The sequence below is a fragment of the Melozone crissalis genome, unplaced genomic scaffold (genome assembly GCF_028551555.1).
Source record: "Melozone crissalis strain CALT ecotype California unplaced genomic scaffold, PUWL_Pcris_2 ptg000016l_1, whole genome shotgun sequence".
NCBI classification, from domain to species: Eukaryota; Metazoa; Chordata; class Aves; order Passeriformes; family Passerellidae; genus Melozone; species Melozone crissalis.
Window position 1 is genome coordinate 20706135 of NW_026535794.1, and position 22616 is coordinate 20728750.

Below are 22616 nucleotides of genomic sequence, written 5' to 3' on the forward strand. Positions count from 1 at the left end.
ATTGTTTCATGGAGATGACAGTATTATTCCATAGAGTAAAACTTACCATGCACCATCTGAACAATGGGCTTTTTCAGTGTAATATTTCTCAGGAATTACAGTATTAGATTAATGTGATGTGCAAAATTTTTATCAACTCAGTCTCCAAAGCAATGAGTCACGCCTAAACGCAGAACAGCCATACAATTAAAAACAGCTTATGTGCTGCTGTGTTCCACACCCCACAGGTATCAGAACATATGATTAGAACAGATGCAAAAGGTTTCCATTGAAATAAGATGTACAGACACAGAAAAGACTATAGCAATGCATGCTGAATCTGTGCTCAATAGCAAAATGGGTGTTATTAATGCTAAACAGCTCCAGAAACATCAGCCAAGAAGAAAGCCTGAGTGTCAGACACAGGTATGAGAAAGAGAGACCATTCACAGCAACCAACCACAGGCAGATAAAGGAGAAAGCCAGTTCCTTGATGCTCCCCCTGCACTCAGTGGGACTACAATTCCTTCTTCTGGAGAGCTCCAGAGCACAAGACCAATTTAGGCAATATAAATCAACTTCTGGAAGAGATGGTCTGTCTCCATAACCATCAAGCACACACAAGAATGCTGCTAGCTCAGATGAGCTCAAAAAGTACTTTCCTCCTGCTAAATGCCAACAGCCTCCACTGGAGGCAAGCAAAATTAGCTAAGCAGCACAGACTATGTACCAGGTTCTCCATTTCTCCTAAGAAATCCAGGATAAAAGCAAGGAAAAAAAGGATTCTAAAATAGAATAGTTCAAATTGTACCCTATCTTCTCATGAAAAAACAGACAAGTTTGCATAAGTGGATAGTAATTAATAGATACTCTCCTAAATGGCAATGATATACCATATAAGGAGCAAACAACATTTAGCCAAATGCCTCAGTCACCCTCATTTATGGTGCCTAGAGACCTAACAAACAACAGACTGCTAGCAATCTGATAAATTGGTTCTATTCCTAAATCCCTAGAATATCCTATACAGCAAATGGGCCCTGTAAAATGTTTGTAGCCACAGTGGGAAGATTTCCCATTGTTTACCCTGTTATTATGGGTTTTCTGCTTACAAAGGCTGGGAGTTCTTCTCTGTGCTGACACATTACCTTCATTTCCATTTGTGTCTGCTTCCTGACCTATCTCATACTTAACACCTGCTGACATCACGATTTCCAATACATTTTTTGTGGGATCTCAGTCTCTCAGAACTGGGGTGCAGGGTGAACGAGACCACCCCTGGGGGGCTCGGGAGTCCTGGAATGTTGCCAGAAATGTCTGGTGGCTGGACTTTGATCCCACATGGGAGATGACATCAGTATGAGGATAGGAGGATTTCACCGGGGTGAATGGTGAAGGGATAAGTTAATTGGAGTGTGAGATACAGGGTTTAAGATTTTTGTACAGGGGGGTCTAGAGAAGTAAGATGGAGGAATTGGGGCGTGCCCTTCTCCTTCTTCTTCTTCCTCTAGGCCTCCATCTTCTGTGGTGATGTTGGCACTTTGGGATTGGTCTTTACTAAAAGTGCACTGGTTAATAAGGGTAGAGGGTATTGGAGAAAAATGATAAATATTGTATACGTAACTCCGGGTATAAAGATAAGTGGCCGCCCCAGGGGCTCTTAGTGTGTGCCCATGGCTGACTGCTGAGCAGAACTCTGTCAGGCCAAGAGAAAATCTTTTAGATAAGCAATTAATAAACACCGAGACCGGGAAAAAATCTGAAGTTTCTTCTCGTCCTTTGGAACGCGGGCGACCCAAGGCCATCTTGGGCTTTTCCCAGACCATCTAAACAGCCCAAAATCCGACAATTTTTCATTAAAACATTCTTTTGAAATGGGATTTGAAGTCTCCTGTTAGCAGCTGGGGGCACCCATGCCAACAAGACACGTGTCAGTGTGGGAGAAATGTCCAGCAGTCACAGGGAGAAAATGGTCCAGCCATTGCCCAAACTCAGAAACTTCTGGAACACACAGCAGGCTGGGCCTCCTTGCAAACTGCTTCCCTTCCAGGGAAACTGCAGGGTGAGGGAAAAGGCAATGGTGTTTACGTGCATCCCTGCTTGCTGTGCTGCACACAGGGTGTGCTCCCAACCCAGGGGCTTCCCACAGTGTGGGCAAAACCAGAGAGACTGTGGCATCCACATTTGATGGCTTTTGGCATGATTCAACCACACTCTTCAGCCAGGGGCTGTCCTGTGAACAGGACAAACCCCCAGGACCATTCCTACAGCCCTCTGAAGCAGCATGCAGCACTCGACCCAAAGCAGCACTGAAGCAGCATCACCTGGGGCTGGAGAGGACACTGCTGGGACACAGCATCCAAACCCCCTCTGCACCAGCTGAGCAGCCTGTGCAGCCCCACTGGCCCAGCAAAGCAGCACAAGCACAGTCTGGGAGCTGCAGCGCTGAAAAATGGCTCTCCAGCAGCTCACCCTCTTGTCTCAGGGTGCCTCCTTGGCCCCATGGCTGACAATATTCCTGCCAAACAAGTGCAGAACAATGAAAAGCACTTTCCCAAGTTGGCAGAGATGGGGTTTATACACATTTCAGATTTTCAGAGTGTTCTGTTTCAGGGATAACTTGTGTAATAAAACTGATGATGCATTTTCAGGCAGATCCTGTCTTCCTGGAAATACAAGGGAAACTGTATTTCCCACTCTTGAATGACCACTAAAATACCACTTTCACAGAAAAATTTAGTTATGCATACACAGTTAAACAGATTTGAAAGGGAAGTCCATTGGTACAAATAAGAACAACTTAAGGTCCAGTTCCACAGATGGCAGTACCACACTGGTAAGAACTTTCAAAAACCCTTATAAAGAGCTAGCAGAGAAAAATCCCTGAGTGGTACTCAGAGCAAGCAGAGGTAAATGTTTGCCAGATTAACTGTTAGGTGCATCTGCTTGACTTCAAGCATGTGTTCTGAAAAAACATGAATAATGTTTTTATAAATACAGTGAACTTTCCTAACGTGAAAAATAAAATCTTATGTTTGCTGCCAAGTCTGCCTAGAAACTTTCTGTTTAAATTTTTAAAACCTAGAGGTAGGATTTTCCCCAAGTCCATCTACCAAATGTTCAAGCAGTAAGAGGAGGTTATTTGATGTCTAAATCAAGGACTCTTCTTTTTGGATGCCTAAATTGATACAGTATTTTAAAATGACTACAGATTTTCCAATGGGGGAAAATTAAAACTGTCATGGAAACAGCAGAGGTAACAATTTAATCGGGCCAAGATCTGTCTTTACTTGCAAACAGCCTGCAGAACCAACAGCAATGGCAAGTCTAAACAGGTTAGCACTTTACAGCACAAAAATTAGAAAAACAAAAGATCAACGCTACCCTCTGACCAACAGGCTGCAGTCTTTAGTCAGAAGCACAGTCCAAGGAGATTCATTTCAGAGCAACCCCAAGGGAACCATCAGCAACGACTCCCTTCAGAACTGGGGCTGGGGCTTTTGTTTCACAGCGTTGATAAAAGGACAAATGATGCACACATCTCCCAAAATCCTAACATCCTATGCTTGTTCCCATGAATGAACTTTCTCTCTTTTATTTAATGAAGCAAACACTGGAACAGTGGTTTTCATTATTATTTCGTCTCTTCATTTCCCCTGGCTATTAGTAACTCCAAGCTAAATGTAAGCAACCCACAAGTGCTTTGCCACATCAACAATCAAACAACCACAGCTACAGTTACAAGCAGGAGATGTAGTATTAAAAATACACACTTTCCAGTGGTTTTGGGCTCCATTTACCCTTCCAAAAATTTAAGAAGTAATAGGACATTCTCCAAATGATATACACTTGATGCATGCCGGAAATAGCCTAGGTTTAGCTGCCCCTGCTTTAAGGGAAAATAGAGGGTGTAGGTTAACAAGGAGAGTGTGACATCACGTGTCACAGGAGACCAAAGGATTTTCTGAGTGTAAGGACTGAGCTCTGGGCTGGAGTAATGAACTTTGCCACAGCAGAGAGCAGATTCCTCATAGAAGGAATACCAGATTAAATCCCAAATACTGTGCTAAACAGGATCATATCACATTGACTTTCAGGCATATTACAGGACCGAATTAAGTTAGTTGTCAGTTGAACTCTGAGTAGGAAAAAGTTGCAAGAAAGAAAAAAAGTGATACTCCTATGTGCTTCAAACAGCAAGGAATCTTTCTAAAATAAATAAATATCAAATGGAGGCTGAAAACTGTGCAAAAATTGCAAGTATCATTCTAAGTAGCTCTTGTTTATCAGCAGTTAATCAGTAAGACTAGAAAAAATCTTCAACCTTCCAGAGTTAAGTTATTTCCATAAAAAAACCACACATGGCACACTGCCAATTCTTCCAGACTATCTCCTATGAATCACTGCTTCTTGGGCCTCAAAATGATGCTGTCTCTCTTTCACTTGGCTCTGTCATCTCATTCCAAGGCTTTATCTCAACACCATAATTTATCATCACACTTATTTATTGTGTAAAGTGTTGATTAATTTTCTAAATTCAGATTTCAAAGTATAGTAACAACATAATTGTTTAAATCTATTGATGTGCTTTCATTTCTTTGCAATGTCTGTAATAGCATTTTAATACTGTTCACTTTTCTCAGATGATAACAGGAACATGAAGATTTTACACATTTTAACCTTTAATATCTTCAAACTGTTTATGGAGTTTGAGCAAACATCACTTCTCTTAAGGATGGGAAATTTTACTTTAGCATATTATTTCAGCATTTTATTTAACAATACAAGCAGCTTAGGAAAGCATCCTTTTCCCATTTCAGTTTAAATGGCAGATGATGGATAAATTGTAGCTAATCTTGGAAAGAGGTGTTTAAAACCAACCAAATCCTGATTAAACTCTATTACTAACTCTGGCAATTTTCTCAGCAATTATTTCAAGGACAAGGCTGAAATAGTCTTTAATCTTTCCTTATTATAAACAAACATTTCCTTGACACATTACTGTTTTCAAAAGGTTTCCTAAAAAATAAATAAGGTCAAAGAAGTTGGACAAAGTGATTGATTTTTCAGAGAACTGCACATGCAATAACACGTTTTTAGAAAAGTAGCAAGGGGAGATTACTGAACATATGCTGTGCTTTCCTCCATTTGCAGGGAAAATAAACCCAACTAGCTGAGCTTCAGTGTTTCCACAGGAGCAATGATGCCTGCCTTCAGCTCAGTCCATTAAAAAGCAGGATCTGATAAGGACACTTTTGAGAGCCATCTGATCAACCATGGCTTAAAGCTATATTTCTAACATAAAAGACATAGGAATTAAAGGTAATTTGGCATAAAAAACAAGGTTATATTTCATCCTGCAATAGACTCCCCAGGTTCAATCTGCAAAGCAACTGAAAACTTGGAAACACCCGTGGAGACAACAGGAGGAAGAATATCAAAAGCATGTATAATTATATTTCTCCTTTTTCACTTCATCTTTCTCATGCCTTTTTCACTTCATCCATCCTTCCCTCTTTCAGCTCCCAGCCTGCTTGCAGGAATTACTTCTCTTTCCTATCCAAGACCTGATTATCCTATTAGTAAACCATCTGATTAAAACCATTTAACACACAGTGCAATACAGGTTTATATGGTGCTTAGAATTAATACTAACACTTGAATTGATAATCTCAAGAGTATTATTAATTACTTATTTCCTTTGGCAGAGGAAAAAGAATTCAGATATTCTACAATATCAGATTTTAAAGAAGTGTTTTTATATACTTAGATTTGCTTAAGGTTCTACTGCTTTTCAGGCCAGTCATATTTGGGCTCTAAAATATTATGTGACCATCAGTGGAAACGACACTCACTAAACTGTGCTCACATGGATGTCACGTTACAATCTGATTTACAAAAAATAAAAAAAGAAAAAAATTAAATTCCTGAGAAGATTTACAATTAATTTAAAAAATACTGGAGCATAAATCTTTTCAATGAACCTAGTATTCCAGCAAAGTCTGAGTGAGATCACACAAAAAAAGCAACATTCAAGAATACAGGAACATATAATCAGCACTGGAAATACTGTCTAAACACATAGCCCAAGAGGAGACAGCTCTCTGCTGCAACTGTCCATAAAACTGGCAATTTTGTGACTAACTAAACAGAAATGGCATGTACATTTTGCAGTGTATCTATTAGTGAGGGACGAAACTAAGCACTCCTGAGTTGAAGCAGGAATGTACTGGTGGAGTACTGTGAAAAACAAAATTTTCAGTAAATCTCCCTGTCTAATTGCAAGGGATCTTTCTTTACTCCCTGAGCCCTGCCAGCAACTGGGAGCAGCTCATCTTCACGACAGAGACAAACTGAAGCAGCTTGCTGCACATTGGCCAAACAGCAGTTATTTTCCTAGCAATCTGCCTGCATTTTGGAGCAGAAGATGACATTTGCTTTACAGAGGATCAAACTGTTCCCTTGTGTTAGGTGTTTTGTTCCCAATCAAAACACACAGCATAAATGCAAGCCCTGAAAATCAATGCAATATTGAAAATTACAGAAACACTTCAGGAACTAAACAATTGTTTACGATGCACTTAAATGTAATTATAAACTGAATTTTGCAAGCGAATGAAAACATGTGATTTCTAAAAAGAACCCCCATATTTTAGGTCCTTGTGAAAAAAATTTCCAAATAGACAGGCCCATAAGTAAAAGTTTTAAAAATACTGCATTTATCTTCATAGGACATTTTTACAGTCTCTGCATTCACTGTAATTAAATATATGCATCAGAAACCTTCTTCCATTGCAGATATTTTGTATGTCTGTACTTACTTTAAGACTCTGTGATAGCATACAATAAACCTTGCATCTCACCACAAATATATAGACAATGCAGCACACAAGAACTAGAAACCACATTGAATTTTCTGGGAGAACAGGGGACAAAATAAAACAAAACACTTGATTCTCATTCAACCCTACTCCTAATTTTGATCTTAACTGTTTACAACTGTGTAGTTTTTCCATGGAAAAATGAAAAACTGCTATACTCCAAACAAGGGAGCAGCAAATACAGGCAAGGAGGTTCCCAGCACAGCTCTAAGGCTTTTCAGAGGTTCAGCTCTTGCAAAGCCCACTCTGATTAGAACAAAGCTGAAATGTGGACACATCAGAGAGCAATCAGCAGTTGTAAAGGTATCTGGTCAAAGACAAAGGCTTAAGCCTAACCCAGTCCAGGCTTTCTGCTCATTCCATGGGCCATCCACTATGATAGAAGAGTGTCTAAAAATCCTTCACCAGTTTTGTTAAATGCTTAAAAACCCCTCACACCTCTGCCTGCCCAAACAATGAAGCCCCTGCCTCCTCCTCCTTGCATGCAGGTACCTCTGCCACCTGCAGAAGCCCCCTGCTCAGCCATGCCCAAGTCCTTTCGAAGGCCCTGCTATAAAATGATGGATCTGATGCTGCCAAACGTGGCTGAGTGATGGTTGTGGCAGACACTGAGCAACTGGAGAGCCCCATTCCCCCTCTCCCTGGCAGAACCAGAGAAGCACACAGCCAGCAGCAATGGGAATGCCAAAGGAGGTTCAACAGCTGCCCCCCACCCCGGGGATGTCACCCACCCCCCTTCAGAGCCTGCATCTCCCTTGTTCTCTCACAGCAGGCCACGTCTGACCTCTCAGACACCTCTCACCACCCACCCACACATCATCTTAGCAAGCTCCAAAGCAATCCTGGCAATCATCTCAGCAGACATTAGCTATGAGCCCCACTTTCAAAACTTCCACTGATCCTTGGAAAAGGATGTGTTGACTTCAGCTGCATGCAGAGTAACATCAAACATGTACACCCATTCGAGGCTATAAAGAGAGCTCCTAGCCTTCTGTTTTTATAAAGAATTACATTTAGTTGCTCCCCACCTCCCAGTAATTTTCTCTTACCCTGCTACAAGAAGCATAAACGGACATGTCAGGAGAGCATTAAGATGTTTTGCCTGTTTGTTTTGGTTAGAGGGTGTGTGGGGCTTTTTTTAAACACATGGCAACATTTTGACTTCTATTCTTAGAAACCATTTGAGGCAAAAAAGGGCCCATGAAAGAGCTGAAGTCCACAAATGAACTTCCTTTCTGACAGCTTTTTCTCAGCCATCTCCCCTCCAGCCATGCCTGCCAAAATCCCATGCTTTATAGGGGCATCTGTTCTATTCTCTCCAGGCCAAAAAAGGAGACTTTTCAAACTCTTACTACAGCTGAGGAAATCTATAGCTCAATGAGCCTAAAGTGATTTTTCCCCCCACGTCTGCAGCTCCACAAGTGCTATCAGAAGGGAAAATCCTTTTCTCCCACCTCCCTTCCTCCAGCCCCATGCTCCCAAGCCAGGCCTCTTCTAAAAGCTGTCCTTCCTCCCCCTACTCCCCTTCCAGCTGATTTTTACCATGACTGAGGAACTGAGACCAATTTACTTATTCATTTATGAGCCATAAATGAAACGCTACATCAACAGCTGAACCGACACATTCTTATGAATACCTGCACTGCTCCAAGTTCCTCCTCCTGCTGTGAACTTGGTATACTTCACACAAAGAAATACATAAAAAACAGCTGCTTCCCCATGCCAGTACTACTCCTGGAGTAGCATCACAACACAGGCAGCCTTGGTGGATTTGACTCAGAGCTGATTCACTTTGCTCAGCACAAACAGCAAGTCACCCTGAAGCTACAGTGCCTGCCCAGGATTTGAAGTCTCACAGTGGCCTGCAGAGGGAAGTTTGGTTGCTCCCACAATCCCACAATCAAGAGCAGTACACACATCATACTCCCTATGCCAAACTCACTGTAAGTTGGCTTTATCCAAGTGCAATGCATTTCTTTTAATAACTTACAATTTCTGGTGAAAAATATAAGGCACCACAATAATAACAGTTTTAAGGTGTTTGAAAGAAGCAGACTTTCTAGAATTTATCACTTGTGTAAGGCTTCAATGCAACCACAATAGCAAGCACAGGCCACAAGAATCACTGATGTAGCTTTCAGAGAAATTTGCAGAAAGAGACCAGAAAAAAAATCTAACAGAACAACTCCAGATATTTGCATCAGAAATAGGAGATGAGAAAATTGAGCTGAGCAGCAGGTACATATTTTTATGCATTATAATCAGTATTTGCACAATACCTCTAAAAGTGCCTCACATACCTCATTTTTTTTATGGGTAAAAGCTAATGGCAAGTCTGCAAAGCTCCTTTTTCTCTCTACAAGCAAAACATGTCTCATAATTTGAAGCCCACAAAGGATGTAAGAATATATTAATAGGCAAATGAGCCCTATTTGTAATTATTTATTTAGATCTTCTGGCTAGCCACAATCTGGTTTACATATAGTCTTCCAGAAGCAGGAATAGTCCTAGCAGGTTATATACAGGCAGGTTTTCAGTCTAAGATTGTGAGTACTGGGCATGAAGACCAAGGCTAATATCTGTGCCCACTCTACACCAGTTCTTTGTGGCTCAGCCTGTAAATGCATAGCCTCACTGGCAGGCTGCATCTATGAGCTGAATACATAAGCTCTTCCCCTCATGAAGAGGGAAAAAAAAATAAAAATGAAAGCTAAGCTCTACATCTGGAAGACAAAAAGCAATTAAAACAAGAGGAAAACATTTCTGACACGGCCTAGTTCTCTGGTGAAATCAAGATTAAGAGGCATGTTTATGAGCAAAACTAAGTCAATATTTTCAAATTGGTTTTTAGAGCAAATCTTAGTTTTACCATTCATAAAATTCAATAGGTAATTACACAGCTAGGCAGAAGTCCTTAGAGGAAAGCAGAAGAATAATGAATTCCCTACATAATTATTTATAGCTGTGTTTTTGAGTGAACACAGTACAGCAGGCATCAAGCCAATATTTAAAGGAAAAAAACCAGATTTGTAAAACCTTAAATATTTCTGTAAGCCAGTCCATAGACAACAGCCTATTTCACAATCTAATCTGCCTTTGCAATACATAAAAATCCCAACAACTTAGCCTGCCTCTCTGATTAATCATTACGATTTAAAATAAAACCTTGACAAAGACGGGTCCAGAAGCACAACCACAAAATATGTAACGCTATCAGAACATGCAATTTGCTTAAAATGATGGTCCTGGGAAGTGCCATAGTGTTGTGTGCAAAACATGTTGTCTGATCTGTATTTTGAAGAAACCCTTGGGAAAAAAATCATTACCAAGCATCAGTCAAAATGGCAACAACTAGAGCTCAAATCCAATTCAGTCTTTCATAACTAACCCTAAGAACAAGCTGCTTAGCACTCCAAAGCTCAAAAAAGATGATGAAAACTATATAACACAATGTCCTTTGGCTCCCTAAAGACATTATTACATTCAGTTAGGAGCTGATTGCTGTGCAATGATGCTTCTGCTTTCCAAATACACAGCTTAATTGCCAATACAACTTCGCAAGAAAACAGAGAGGAGAAATTTCCCTCTCCTGCTATTGAAAAGACAAGCAGTAGTTGCTAGCAAATAAAAAGGAGGCCAAATTGTTGTTATTTTTTTAAGCTCAAATATCATCAATAACATGCTGGAGACAAAACTAAACAAACATTTTTTTTTTGTAACAAATAGAACACGATCCAAACATTCCCCTAAAATCTCATATATATTATAGTGTCACAAGTGAAAATTATAATAAAAATCTCTATCAATACATAAAATTCACAGCACAAAGGATCTCTAACTGGACTGAAAATAATGGGGGTTTAATTTGTATATTATATACAGATGTTTTTGCTCCAGTTTAAGTCTTCTTTTATACACATCAGAAACAATACTGGATAGATTGCTCTGCTCTATTTCAGCACTCCACAATACAGATTTAAATGGAAAAGATCATTGCACTCAGGGCTGTGCAAACCACATTTCATTCTTCTTATACAACAGCAGGAGTTTTCAAGCAATTTTAATGTTACTTAGTTTCATCTGAAGGAGAGAGTACAAAGTTGGCATTATTTTTATTACTGTAGCATGTGGTATGCATGGCAGGAAAGTCACTGGATATATATACTGGAGCAAGAGGGGCATATGTCCTCAAGGAAATACCAAAACCCAGACAATAAAGTTTATCAATGTTAGCAATAAACATGAAGTCCCTCCCCCTGCAGTAGCTTTAACTTAAATGCCCAGCAGCTCTGTGGATTCAAAAGATTGAATCCTATATCCTTGTTCTTGCCAAATACCTCAACTGCCTTCCATGTGCATTTCCTTAGGACTAGATGTATTTGTCTTCTTTTATCCAGCCACAATTTATTTCTGTGTTAGGAACTGCCACTTTCCATTGACGCTGATGACAAGAACCTGCACGCCTCTCACAGCTCCCCCAGCTCAGGGATAGGCCGGCTAAATATCACACAAAAGCACCTTCCAAACATTCTTTCTTCTTTAAGAAAGACAGATCCTGGTGAAAAATGTTCAGTGCAACCCCAGGATTCCTTCCTCAGTGCAGAGGGAAGTACTTGTAGAGATGCACATAAAAGGGGCAGGAGAAGTTAAGAAATAAATGGGAAAGGAAACAGGGACTGAGGGAGGGAAAGGAGGCTGGAGAAACAAAAGGCAGCTATAGGCATCATAAGCATTGCTGAAACAAACAGGCTGTGTGTATCCTATGTCTTGACCAAAACCCCCATTAAACAACTCCACAAATTTATTTTTAAGCAAGAACTTATTTCTTGGTTTTAATACAGCACTAAAATAAAACAACAGGGTTTAAATTCATCTGTCCTGCTTTTCTGCAATTTTCATCATCTTGGAAAAACACAAAATTAATGAATTTATATCTTTTCCTTCAAATAAATGGCTATTGCAAAACAACTGTGTTCATTTATAGCATGTAAAATATCCTGCAAGATAGCTGGAGATAAACAATAGGTATAGCAAGAGAGTTTCTGGGAAGGGCACAGCAGCTGAGCCAGCAGAAAACTCTGCCCCCATTCTGTTTAATATCTGGAACATTGGACACCACTGGTCATGTTGGTGGCAATTCTTCCTTAGTGCAAGAGGAACCAAGCTGTCCCAGGAGAAGGATGAGAGCAGGAAAGCCTGCTGAAGATGGAATCCAAGCTCTGAAATAAATGTCTCAGCAGCAACTGTGAAGAGGCATTTATTTCTCTCATACATCTGCTACAACTTGAATGCCTCTGCCTGTACATTACTTGGTAGGAATGTTTTGTGGGAATTTTTTTAAAATTTACTCTGGACAATTTCACGTAACATTTATTCATTAATTATTTATTAATTTATTATTTATTAATTATTTATCCATTAACATCCCTTCATTATCTTCAGTGATAATACCATTTCAAAGCCGAGTTTGCTTCAGCAATCTATTAGATCTTTGATTTTTCACAGAAGCCTATTCACCTTTCAATCATTTGTATTACATCACTCAAGTAATTACTAAATTTTATTTCATAAAACAAAATCTCTTCTATAAAAATCTACACTTAATGTCACATTGCCTTTAAAGCCCTCAGAAAGATACAGACACATTCAGTGTACAGCTCACCAAATCTGCTTCCTATGGTAGCTCTGGAGATCTGATAAACCTCACAGTCAGTAGAGACAACCAGGAGCCCACCTCACCATCACTGCTTGGTTTGATGATCGCCCTCCTTGTGCATTCTCTTTGCCCTGCTCCTCACAATGACCAGAGGAGCAAGACGAGATACTTGAGACCAACTTCAGATTTCATTTAGCTAAACAAGAAAGGCAAAGAAGCATGTGCAGCTGGTGCAAAATAAACACTCATACTCTGCTAAAAATGTTCCAGGCTGAATTGAACATCCACAAGGAGCTAAGGAAAACAGCAACACAGAATTCCTTACAAAGATTCCTTGGAACCGGGAGATCCTGTTGCTACTCTCAAACACTACTCAGACTCACAGTATTTTAAGACAGGACAAAATGTCCCAAACAAGTAATTTACTTGATACAGGGTTTCCACCTTGATATAGTATACTGCCACTGAAAACTCCTATGATCAATTAACATTTCATGTATAGGTCCAACAGATAGCGAAATGTAATAAGGGCCTGACTTTCCCAAATCCTCAGCCTACCACAAACCCTACCAACACAATCACAGCAGGACAAAGTCAAAGAATTTTGTAAACAGGAGATGTGTACTGATACAATCAATGCAACATCAATGGAGTCGTTAAATAATTTGGGATGAAGGGACATGCAGAACAAGCCAGTAGAGAAGGAGGTGTGATGCCTGCTTATGGTAAAAAAGCCCCCAAAACTTTGCTATGAAAGTTCCCAAATTTCAGAACCTCTCTGAAAGAGATGGCAAAGCGTGCAGTGAAGATGCCATGGCTCGAATCAGCTGGGCCTGAAGAACCGTGTTTCAGTTCTGTGCACAGGCTCAGCCACTCTGGTGCTCTGGGTACCATTTCTGCTCTCCGAGCTGTCAACCACACGTCCATTGACACACACCCTCCCTCCTCAGAAGCACAGTGTCAGCAGTACCAGAGCCACCCTGGGCTCTGGATACACTTCCAGCCACCCTCTGTTGGCCAGAATGAGCTGGAGCTGTCCTGCAAGCACCCACACTGGTCTGGGATCCCCATGGGTTCCACCAGGATCTCTCCGTCTGAAGCAGACACACAGACAGGAAGCCCACACCACTGCCCCATCTTCTACAGGCTCCTTCCAGCATCAGTTCAATGGGGACAAATGCTGCCAAGGATTTCCCCTCCAACCCATGCCTTAAAATAACACTGGGATGTGGGAGGAAAGTATCTGGGTTAACATTGCCTCATGCAGCACTATTTTGAGCAGGAAAACCCTGAAGATTGGTAGGGTTTTGATTCTTTATTCCAAATGTTGCCACTTTAGGCACTTCCATCAGACTCTGCCTCCTCCTCCAGCTTTAATCACCTGATAGCATTAGAGTAACAAAAATAAGGGTAACTACTATACATGGAAAGGAATGAGGAATGAAAAAGTATTTTTATGCCAAGATCAAAACAATAGCAACCAAATATTTTTCATTGTGCCAGAAGAGACTTCTGCTATTTCTCAGACTACAGCATCACTCTGAGTTGACAACTTGCAAAAAATAAATTAAAATTTATATTTTGAACATTTACACCAGTAAGCCATCCACTCTTGCAGAAGCTGAAAGCCCATACCTGGCGTACAAAGCTGTTGGAGGTAGTGTCAGAAGATGTACTCCCATCGGAGCCTTTAAATCGGTTCTTTCTTCTTGCCCCTTTACCATAGGACTGTTAAAAAAAATAAACAAAAACCCACATATTAGAGAAACAGCATTACAGCATTAGTTTGTGTTGCACAGAAAGCTTCCAGTGTCTCCCAAACTAGCAGGGATTCAGATGGTCAGCTTTGTGTCAATCAATAAGCACATATTCAGTAAGTAACTGATGGGATTTATGTGCAACTGCTCACCAGGCTTGGTCAATTGAGCCCTAAACGTTTTGCTGTTGTTGGGCTTTTTTCACATTTGGGTTCAGAAACATATTTATAGACTCACATAGATGTAGCACTATTTACCTAAGTCACAGTGATTAAAAAGTACAGCTTGTTGTGCAGCTAGTTTAAATAAACAAGGCAGGAAAGGAGGTACTGGAGCAGCACCCAGTACATCATAGCTATGAGCCAAGTCAGATGAGGAACATTAAACAGCAAGAACTGACAACTTGTTGATACAATCTTACAACTCAGAGAGATTTTACAATAATAATTTTTTTACAATAAGTTCAAGAAAGTAAAAGTAGTATAACAATAAAAAAGGACTATATGTGTAACTGGGAAAGGGGTAATATGCTAGTAAAAAGCAAGGCATCTACTTTTATCTACTAGGAATTTAAAGAGACATGAGGAGAAAGCTATGGCTGGTTAAAACAAAACTTTAAAACTATTGTTTAGAAATACAGAAAATCATGGTTTAGAAACAAAGCAAATGCATCCATGTGTCCACAAAATCATTTGTTTTGTGCATTAAACATGGGTCATCAATAAATATTTTTTCATTAAATTACAAGGGGAAAAAAAGAAATAGTTCAAAACTATGTCATTCACAACCACTTATTTCTGTGTGAGTGCAAACTGTGTAGACTGTAAACTCTGCCATGACACCACCTCTGGGCTGTGCAACCTTCAGAGCTTTGGGCTTCAGCTTACTGGTTCTCATGGTGGGGAAGGGAGGGCTCCAGTGCAGGCTGAAACACTTAAAATCTCATACTGGCAGATTTTTAATATCGTATCTTCAAAATGTGAGTGCTGTTCTTAGCAGTAACACATGTGGTAAGCGTGATTAAATATTTTGCACTATCTGAGGAGGACTACAGGTAGCCACTACTAACTTCAGATCATTGACAAATCCAGGTAACCTGCCTCCACCAGATGCAAGAGAACAATCCCAAACTGTAACTGTGTTGATTGTGAGTGAGTTTGGAGCACTGGATGAAATCAAATGCATCAATCTTTTAGGAAGGATGACTTAAGGAACAGCAGTTATCCAGCCAGACACTCATCCTCAGCAAAAACAGTATCTGTTATCTCACTAACCTAAAAGTGAACTACAACAAAAGCAATGTTGCATCCCCCAAAAAACAGATTCATGGGAAAGACATTTTGCCAAGCTCATATGATTTTTTCAAAACTGCAAAACAGCCATGTAAGAAATTTCTGAAAGGTACCCAAACTGATTCTATGCATGCTGGTTAGGGTAGAACTATAGAAAAAACAGCATGGTGAAGATTATGGGGGTGAAAATAGAACTTTCTGATGACTCTACAACTGTAACCCAGCAGGTCTCAAAATATAAAATTAAATTTCAATCAGGAATAGTTTTACATGATTGCATTTCTAAAAGGAATCTTTTATAACTGAAGAACTTGCTGGTAATGAAAAGGTCTTTCTAGATCAAAAAGAGTAATTAGTAGACTGGAACCACCGTTACAAGCAAATTATTAAAAATGTTTTCCAGTTATAATAGTTCTACCAGAACCCTTTTTTTCCACCTAGTATAACACAATTAATATGATATTCCACCTAATATAATATCAAAGTACCTAAAATACATAAAAAGTATCTCTGACAGCAGTATTCTTCAAATATAGCAACATCTTTAAATAAAATTTACCTGTTCTGAACGGTTCCCATTGAGTTAATTATACACAAATATTCTGAATTCCTTTCCTACAATTTTTGTAGAAGAATACAGAAATATACTTACAAAAAAATAAACAATTTCTAACATTCACAAAGGAGCTCAAGAATATAAAGCACCTACGTGAAGACCACACTATCTAGGCAATTTCATTTATAGTGTACAGTACAATATTGTGTAATTCCCAAGGAGATAATTAAAAACATGTACAAATATTCTTTCTCATAGTCACACATTTTAAATGTCTCCAGTTTCTACAATATTTACTTTATTGAAAGTATCATAGTGCTCAGTTTGCTAACACAAAAAATTATACGAGGCAAAAGAGGGACTGATTCTAGGGTGATGAAGATAAATCAAATAAGAGCAGAAAAAGAATATGTTACAAGCACAGATAGAGAAGCCTGCCTTATATCTGTGTAGCAATGACTAAAGCATTTATTTCTGGCAACATCACAGCAAATGCAGCTCAGGCTAAAACTCACCTTGATTTTTCAGTTTGAGGTGGTTTTTTTGTGCACAGCAACATGCATATTTTTGTTCTACTGTTCTGTAAGTGAAAACTCTTCAGAAGCATGAGCTACATACTAACTTTAAACACAAAAAACCTGTTGACGTGATGGCAGGCTGTGGCTGCAGATTGTAGTCAGTCAGTTTTACACCTTCTTCTCTGCACAGAGCAGCTTCCAGTCAGAAGAATGGGGGACAACTTTTGTATGTGGGAAAACTGGGATTTGATGACTCTTTTCATTATTTTAAAGGATGCTAACTGGGGACTACATTTGTTTTGCACGCCGTTCAAGCTTATTCCCACAGTAAGAAATGCCTGAAACTTTCTTCTGAAGATGAGGTTAGCCTTCCACAATCAAAACAATCTTATATATTATTAAAAATTATTAATTGTCTCTGCCATGTGGAGAAGCTTGAATACTCATCCTGTGATGATCATTATGTTCTGCTTCTTCATGTGTATTTTTTTTTCCAAAAGATGTTAATGTGAGAATGAGGCCTTAGTAAATAAATAAATGAATAAATAAAATACGTAATGATTTCAGTTACTTTCAATTCTCAGGGAAAAAAAGAAAAAAAAAGAGACTATTTTTGCCCAATACATTACTGTGATTTTCATGTTAAAATACATTCCCTTATCTGTGTTCTGTGCAGCACTTGGCTGCAATTAGGCAGCTAAAAATAAAGGGCTGAATCACGACACGAGGACATTGGCCAGCAAAAGCAGCAACAAAGGGCAGTCACTGCTAACCTGTGTGGCAGCTGTGCCTGCAGAACAACCTCTGAGCCCAAACACCTCAGCAGCCCAGCATGCAGGGCCCAGGGGGGCAGCCCCAAAGCCAGCAGGGCAGGGCTGGCACAGCATCCTCTGTCCCAGCTGAGCCGCTCACAGCCGACTCCAGCCCTGTGAGCAAGCCTGTCCATAAAATGCTTGCTGGCACTAACATTCTTACTGGGTTTTAGCAGAGCATCTTACTCAAACATAAAGTTATGTATACATGTGTTTACAAGTTCAAAAGTGTCGCTTCATTTATTAGTTAGAGGTGTGAAATTCCTTTAAAATTGGCTGAGTTTTCAAAGAGGAGAAATTAAACACACACATTCATGTTCTAAAGCTTCATAAAATACCCGAAAACCGACATGAAACCTTACCAAAAATGCTAAAATCAAACCAAAGTAGTTTTGTAAAAACCATTTCATCAATCAAGACTTAACAAAGCAAAGAAAGACTCTGCTTTCCAACTCTGATTAGAAACTCTGATTGTGCAACCATTATTCAACCCATGTCGTCAAGTGAAATATGGGAATCATATGAAGTATTAAAGGCATACACTGCAGTTTCCTGGTAATTAACAGTTTTATGTACAATTACTTGTTATTGTAAACAGATGAGATCAGTGCTGCTCAGTGAAAACCTTTGATTTTAATGAGGTTCTGTCTCAACACATAAAATACATAACATTTAATCCTGTAGCACACATGACAAGCAGAAGGCATCGTTTATGCCTGTAGGCGAAATACTCTCATCTGCAAGAGGAAATGTAAAACATTTAAAATTACCAACTATCTACAACAGGGAACTGGTCTCCAGCGGGAGTCTTAAAATGCCCTTCACCAGTAACCACTCTAATGGCATTTCACAGCAAAGCAGTGGTGAGGACTATACAAAGGATCAGTCTGAACCTGAACTATTTATCATAGGTGAAACAGCACCAGCCATTGAGACTGATGGCAGCTGGCAGAGGTAAACCCTTAAAAACTGGTCTCATGAAGGAAGAGTACAGAGGATTTAGGCAGTAGAGTCACTGACACCAAGTCAGGTGCTTAAACAAAGATGGAAGAAATAAACTGGAGAAAACAAAACCAGAAAACAAAATTTCAGAGCTACACTGAATCTCACATCATCTCAGATGAACAAGGGACCAACTACAAAAATGAAAAGAACACCTAAAAAGGTTAAAAAGTGAACCCCTAAAGGATCAGGGAATTTCTAGAAGGTCAGAAATGAAAATATGCACCAAGTATTTTTCCTTCCCATGCAAAAGCTTAAAAAATATTTAAAGATGCACATGTCCCATACACAGCACATCAGGACAGTACAGAATATATGCATCTAGCTCCATCCTTTCCTTAAAAGAACAGCCACTGCCTCTTTAAGCAATTCCTTACACCAAGGAAACAAATGCTCCTATAGGTCAGACCCCCTGGGCCCTTCCTGGCCACTAGCCAGGCTCACCACCACTCACAAATCAAATCTTCCAGCATCAGCTGCATAGCTGCAACCCCCACACTCTCACTCAACAGAAAAAGACATTAATATTTCTGATTTTGTCACCACAAATCATACTAATCTCATAAAGGAGTGGAGGTCAGCTTTCTGACCACACAGCCAAGGGCTGGAAGATGAGCACAGACCCTGGTGATGTGTTCCCACAGCTCCCTTCCATGACAGGAACGAGGGCAAGGTAGGGTACAGCAATATATCCCTGTGACATACCTTCAGCCTGAGCAGCACACACTCAGGTCCCCAAAGCACAAAAGAATCCCCAGCTTAGGTCTCAAAAAACCTGGATTTCTCCAAACAAACAACTTTCGCAAAGGGACAAAACTCAGCAAAGACAGGACTTGCCCTCAGGAATCCTATCAAATTGAGGATCTCCAATACAGTCATGAAGTTCATGCAAGCTGCAGGGATAGTCTGCAAAGTCCATTTCACAGGCATTTTATAAAATCCTACATCTACACCAAAACAAAAATCCTTCCAAACAAACAAAACCCCCAAACCTCCACAAATAATTCACTTCTCAAAACTTGCAAATACAATACATAAATAAGTATTTGACAGATGCTTCTTTTTCAGCATTAAATGAAAACTAATTTCTGCTGAGCAATCTGTAATGGTTAAATCTTAGATTCTCTTTTCTGCTGGCCTGTGATAAAGCCTTGCCAACACTGCATCTAGAAACAGCCCTATTCTTGCCAGTTCCTACACTTGTGAGCCATCTCCCAGGGCTCTCTCCCTGGCCTCAGACCAGGTCATCTGGCAGTTTCCACCTGCCAGACAAGAAGCTGGGAACTTGGCTGGCTCTCCCGGTCCCCAGTGGCTTGGAAACCCACCTCAGTGCAAACCTGCTGCACATCCACTTGTAATGCCAGCAATGAAGATGTCAGCTCCCACCTCAGCAAAACAGGAGCACACAGCAGCCAGCAGAAGGTGCTGATGCCCAAACCCCACTGGGCCTCCTGCAGCCTTTTAAAACTGGCAACTACAGCTGTAGTTGGTGTGCCTGTGCCTCTCCACCTGCTCTCCACGGGTTTCTGCATTTCCCTTGCACAAGCAAACAGAAAGAGATCTGACTCTGTGACAGAAGGATGCCTGCAGGGACCAACAGCCAACTGTGACAGGTTCCCTCTGCTAAGGGTTTGCTACCCTGAGTACAGAGACCAAGGCAACCCCTTGGAGGGTGGGGAAGGCAATTTTGGTTCCTTGATTTTTAAACTCTTCTATCACAGCACAGTAAAGACCTGAGTAAAAATAGCAGAAGAAAAGTAACTGAGACTCCAGAGAAGCCAGCCTTGTAATAGCACAGGAACTTTCCATCCGTAGAGGCAAAACAAGACAAAACCAGAGATTGCCTCTAGAAGATAAGTAAGTTAGAACTGAAACTGCTGAACTGTTTCAGAGTGAATTTACACTCCAGGATAATGTAAAGAACAACTATTACATCCCATTTATGCTGATACTGTGCAATACCCAAATGGAAAATATCTCTGGAAAAGATGAGCAGGCAAAATCACCTTTTATTGCTTGAGCACAGGATAAAACAAAAAAACCCCAAAGAGCAGAGAATTATCAGAAAAGTAATAGCTGAAACCTGAAGGGCTTTCTGCAGTGAAGGACTATTAAAATTTATTTTTTTCAGTAAGGAATACAACACTGAAAGGAGACTGCCACTTTGGGACAGAAAACACTACCTCTTGCTGAGGGCCGTGAGGAAGTCCAAGGAATGGAATTGGATTTTATCTCTTCTTCCTTCATTTGTATATCCTCTACTGAATTGCTGCCACATTGGATCTGGCTTCCAGGGATGCTGCCAGAAGAGAGTAAAACCTTCCATGCCTCTATAATGCATGGGTATTGTTATTATTTAAGTAAGCAAAGGAATATCAATTTTGTTTGTTTATGGCTTACAGAGTATTCTTGCAAGTCAGTACTGGGAAATACAGGGCTGCAAAATGTTTGTTTGAAGAACAGGTAAACACAGTATGAACTGGGATAAATCAACTCAGCTGAAAGCAGCAGAGGGCAGTGTGATTAATCTGCTGAGAATAAATCTCTGGATATTGTTCCATTCCTCATTACCACAAGACAGGCAGTAAAGGGACGGTGCTACACAACTGAGAAGGTAGCTGGAGATTCAGGAAGGACAACAGCCAGTGTAAGGCCCTGTAACTAAGCTGATTTTCTGGAGTCACCACATGCACATCACTCTAAAATTCACCTTAACACCAATCACAGTTGATACAGAAGGAAAATGGAACAAGCCTGTCCCCTGGACTCATGTATTCAGTTTACCTTCTGCAATGCCACCTGAAAAACAAGCCAAGCACTCCAGGGATGATGAAACCTTTAGGCTTGGAAGGCAGAACCATTTAGCAGTACCATGCACTGGAGGAAATCTAAATGCAGGTTAAAGAGCTGAAAAAACAATCGAGAAGAGAATTGTTTTCACATAAAACGTGTCAGGTTGTTAGGACGTGCACTGACAGATGATGCATAAACAGGCAAAAAAAGAACAGGAGGAAAATAATAATGAGGAACAGGGAAGAATTCATCCAGTGAAAGATTCATCCCTCCACAAGGTAGTCTGTAGTTGCTTGATAGAAGGTTTCATTATGTTTTCTTTGAAATGTCTTTGTGTAATTTACTCATCTGATTTGCTATGACTGTCCCTAATGCACAGCACAGGAAGCTTTGTGATGAGAAAACAGCAACAGAAATTGAATCTAATGATTTTTGAGGACTGGAAGACTTTGAAGAAGGATCATAAGAAAATTACATGGGAGCAAGTGGAAAATAGAAGGAAGGCTAAGAGTTACCATGAAAGGCATCAATGTGCTATGTTATATTATAAAAAAAATCATAAGAGCACCAGGGTTAATTAAAATTATTAAAATGAATGTTCTACTAATTCAGATTCCTAAAAAAAGGGGAGGTTCTTTAAATAAAGAAGTAAAGAGAAGACTGGGGTTGATTTAAAAAAAATACACCAAAAAACTGATCACCAAACATGGATACATTTGAACAGTTTGCTTCTTTTCTTTCAGAAAACCTAATGCTGATTTCATTACAAAAGGGCCACACCTAAAACCACTACTTTGCACTGACATGTACCTGGACATTGTGAGTAAGTGCACAATGTATCTGTCAGCATGCAAACTTGTCTGGATAAAACTGGACATCCAAAGCTCTACTGCAACTCCATCGAAGACCAAGATCCATCTGAGACTAAGATCACATTGAACTATATCTAGAACTGTATTTTTACAGTCATATGGACCTAAAAGCCATAGAATTTTAGGCAATACAGAAAAAACCAACAATATCTTGTCCCAGTTGCAAAGAATTTCCCTGGAAAAATACAGTATAACTGTCATGATCAGAACCCAGAGATTTTTTTTTTGTTTGCAGATCTTAGGAAAATGCATTATGAAAATAATAAATAGATTTTACACAGATGTTATCTAGGAATATTTCACATATTTAACTGCTTTTTAAGTGAACTATTTCTAGAGCATTAACTACATTTCACTCCTCTGCCCCATGGTGATAAGTTTGGCCAAAATGCATGGACAGGCACTATCCAAAATATTGACCACAATGTTAAAATAGGTTAAAAGAAATCTCAGCTTTGCAAAAGTAAAATTCTTGGATAAGAGATTTGTTGTTACTTG

General features: G+C 39.8%; 1 protein-coding gene across 4 annotated transcripts in view; it reads right to left on the reverse strand.

The window, feature by feature from the left end:
- The window catches only part of CACNB2 (calcium voltage-gated channel auxiliary subunit beta 2), a 246609-nt gene that overhangs the window by 221853 nt on the left and 2140 nt on the right, over window positions 1-22616 (reverse strand). For all 4 annotated transcript variants that reach the window (XM_054273995.1, XM_054273996.1, XM_054273993.1 and 1 more), the window contains exon 2: window positions 14152-14244. In XM_054273995.1, the coding sequence (XP_054129970.1) occupies window positions 14152-14244 (93 nt within the window). The remainder of the gene's footprint in view (window positions 1-14151; window positions 14245-22616) is intronic.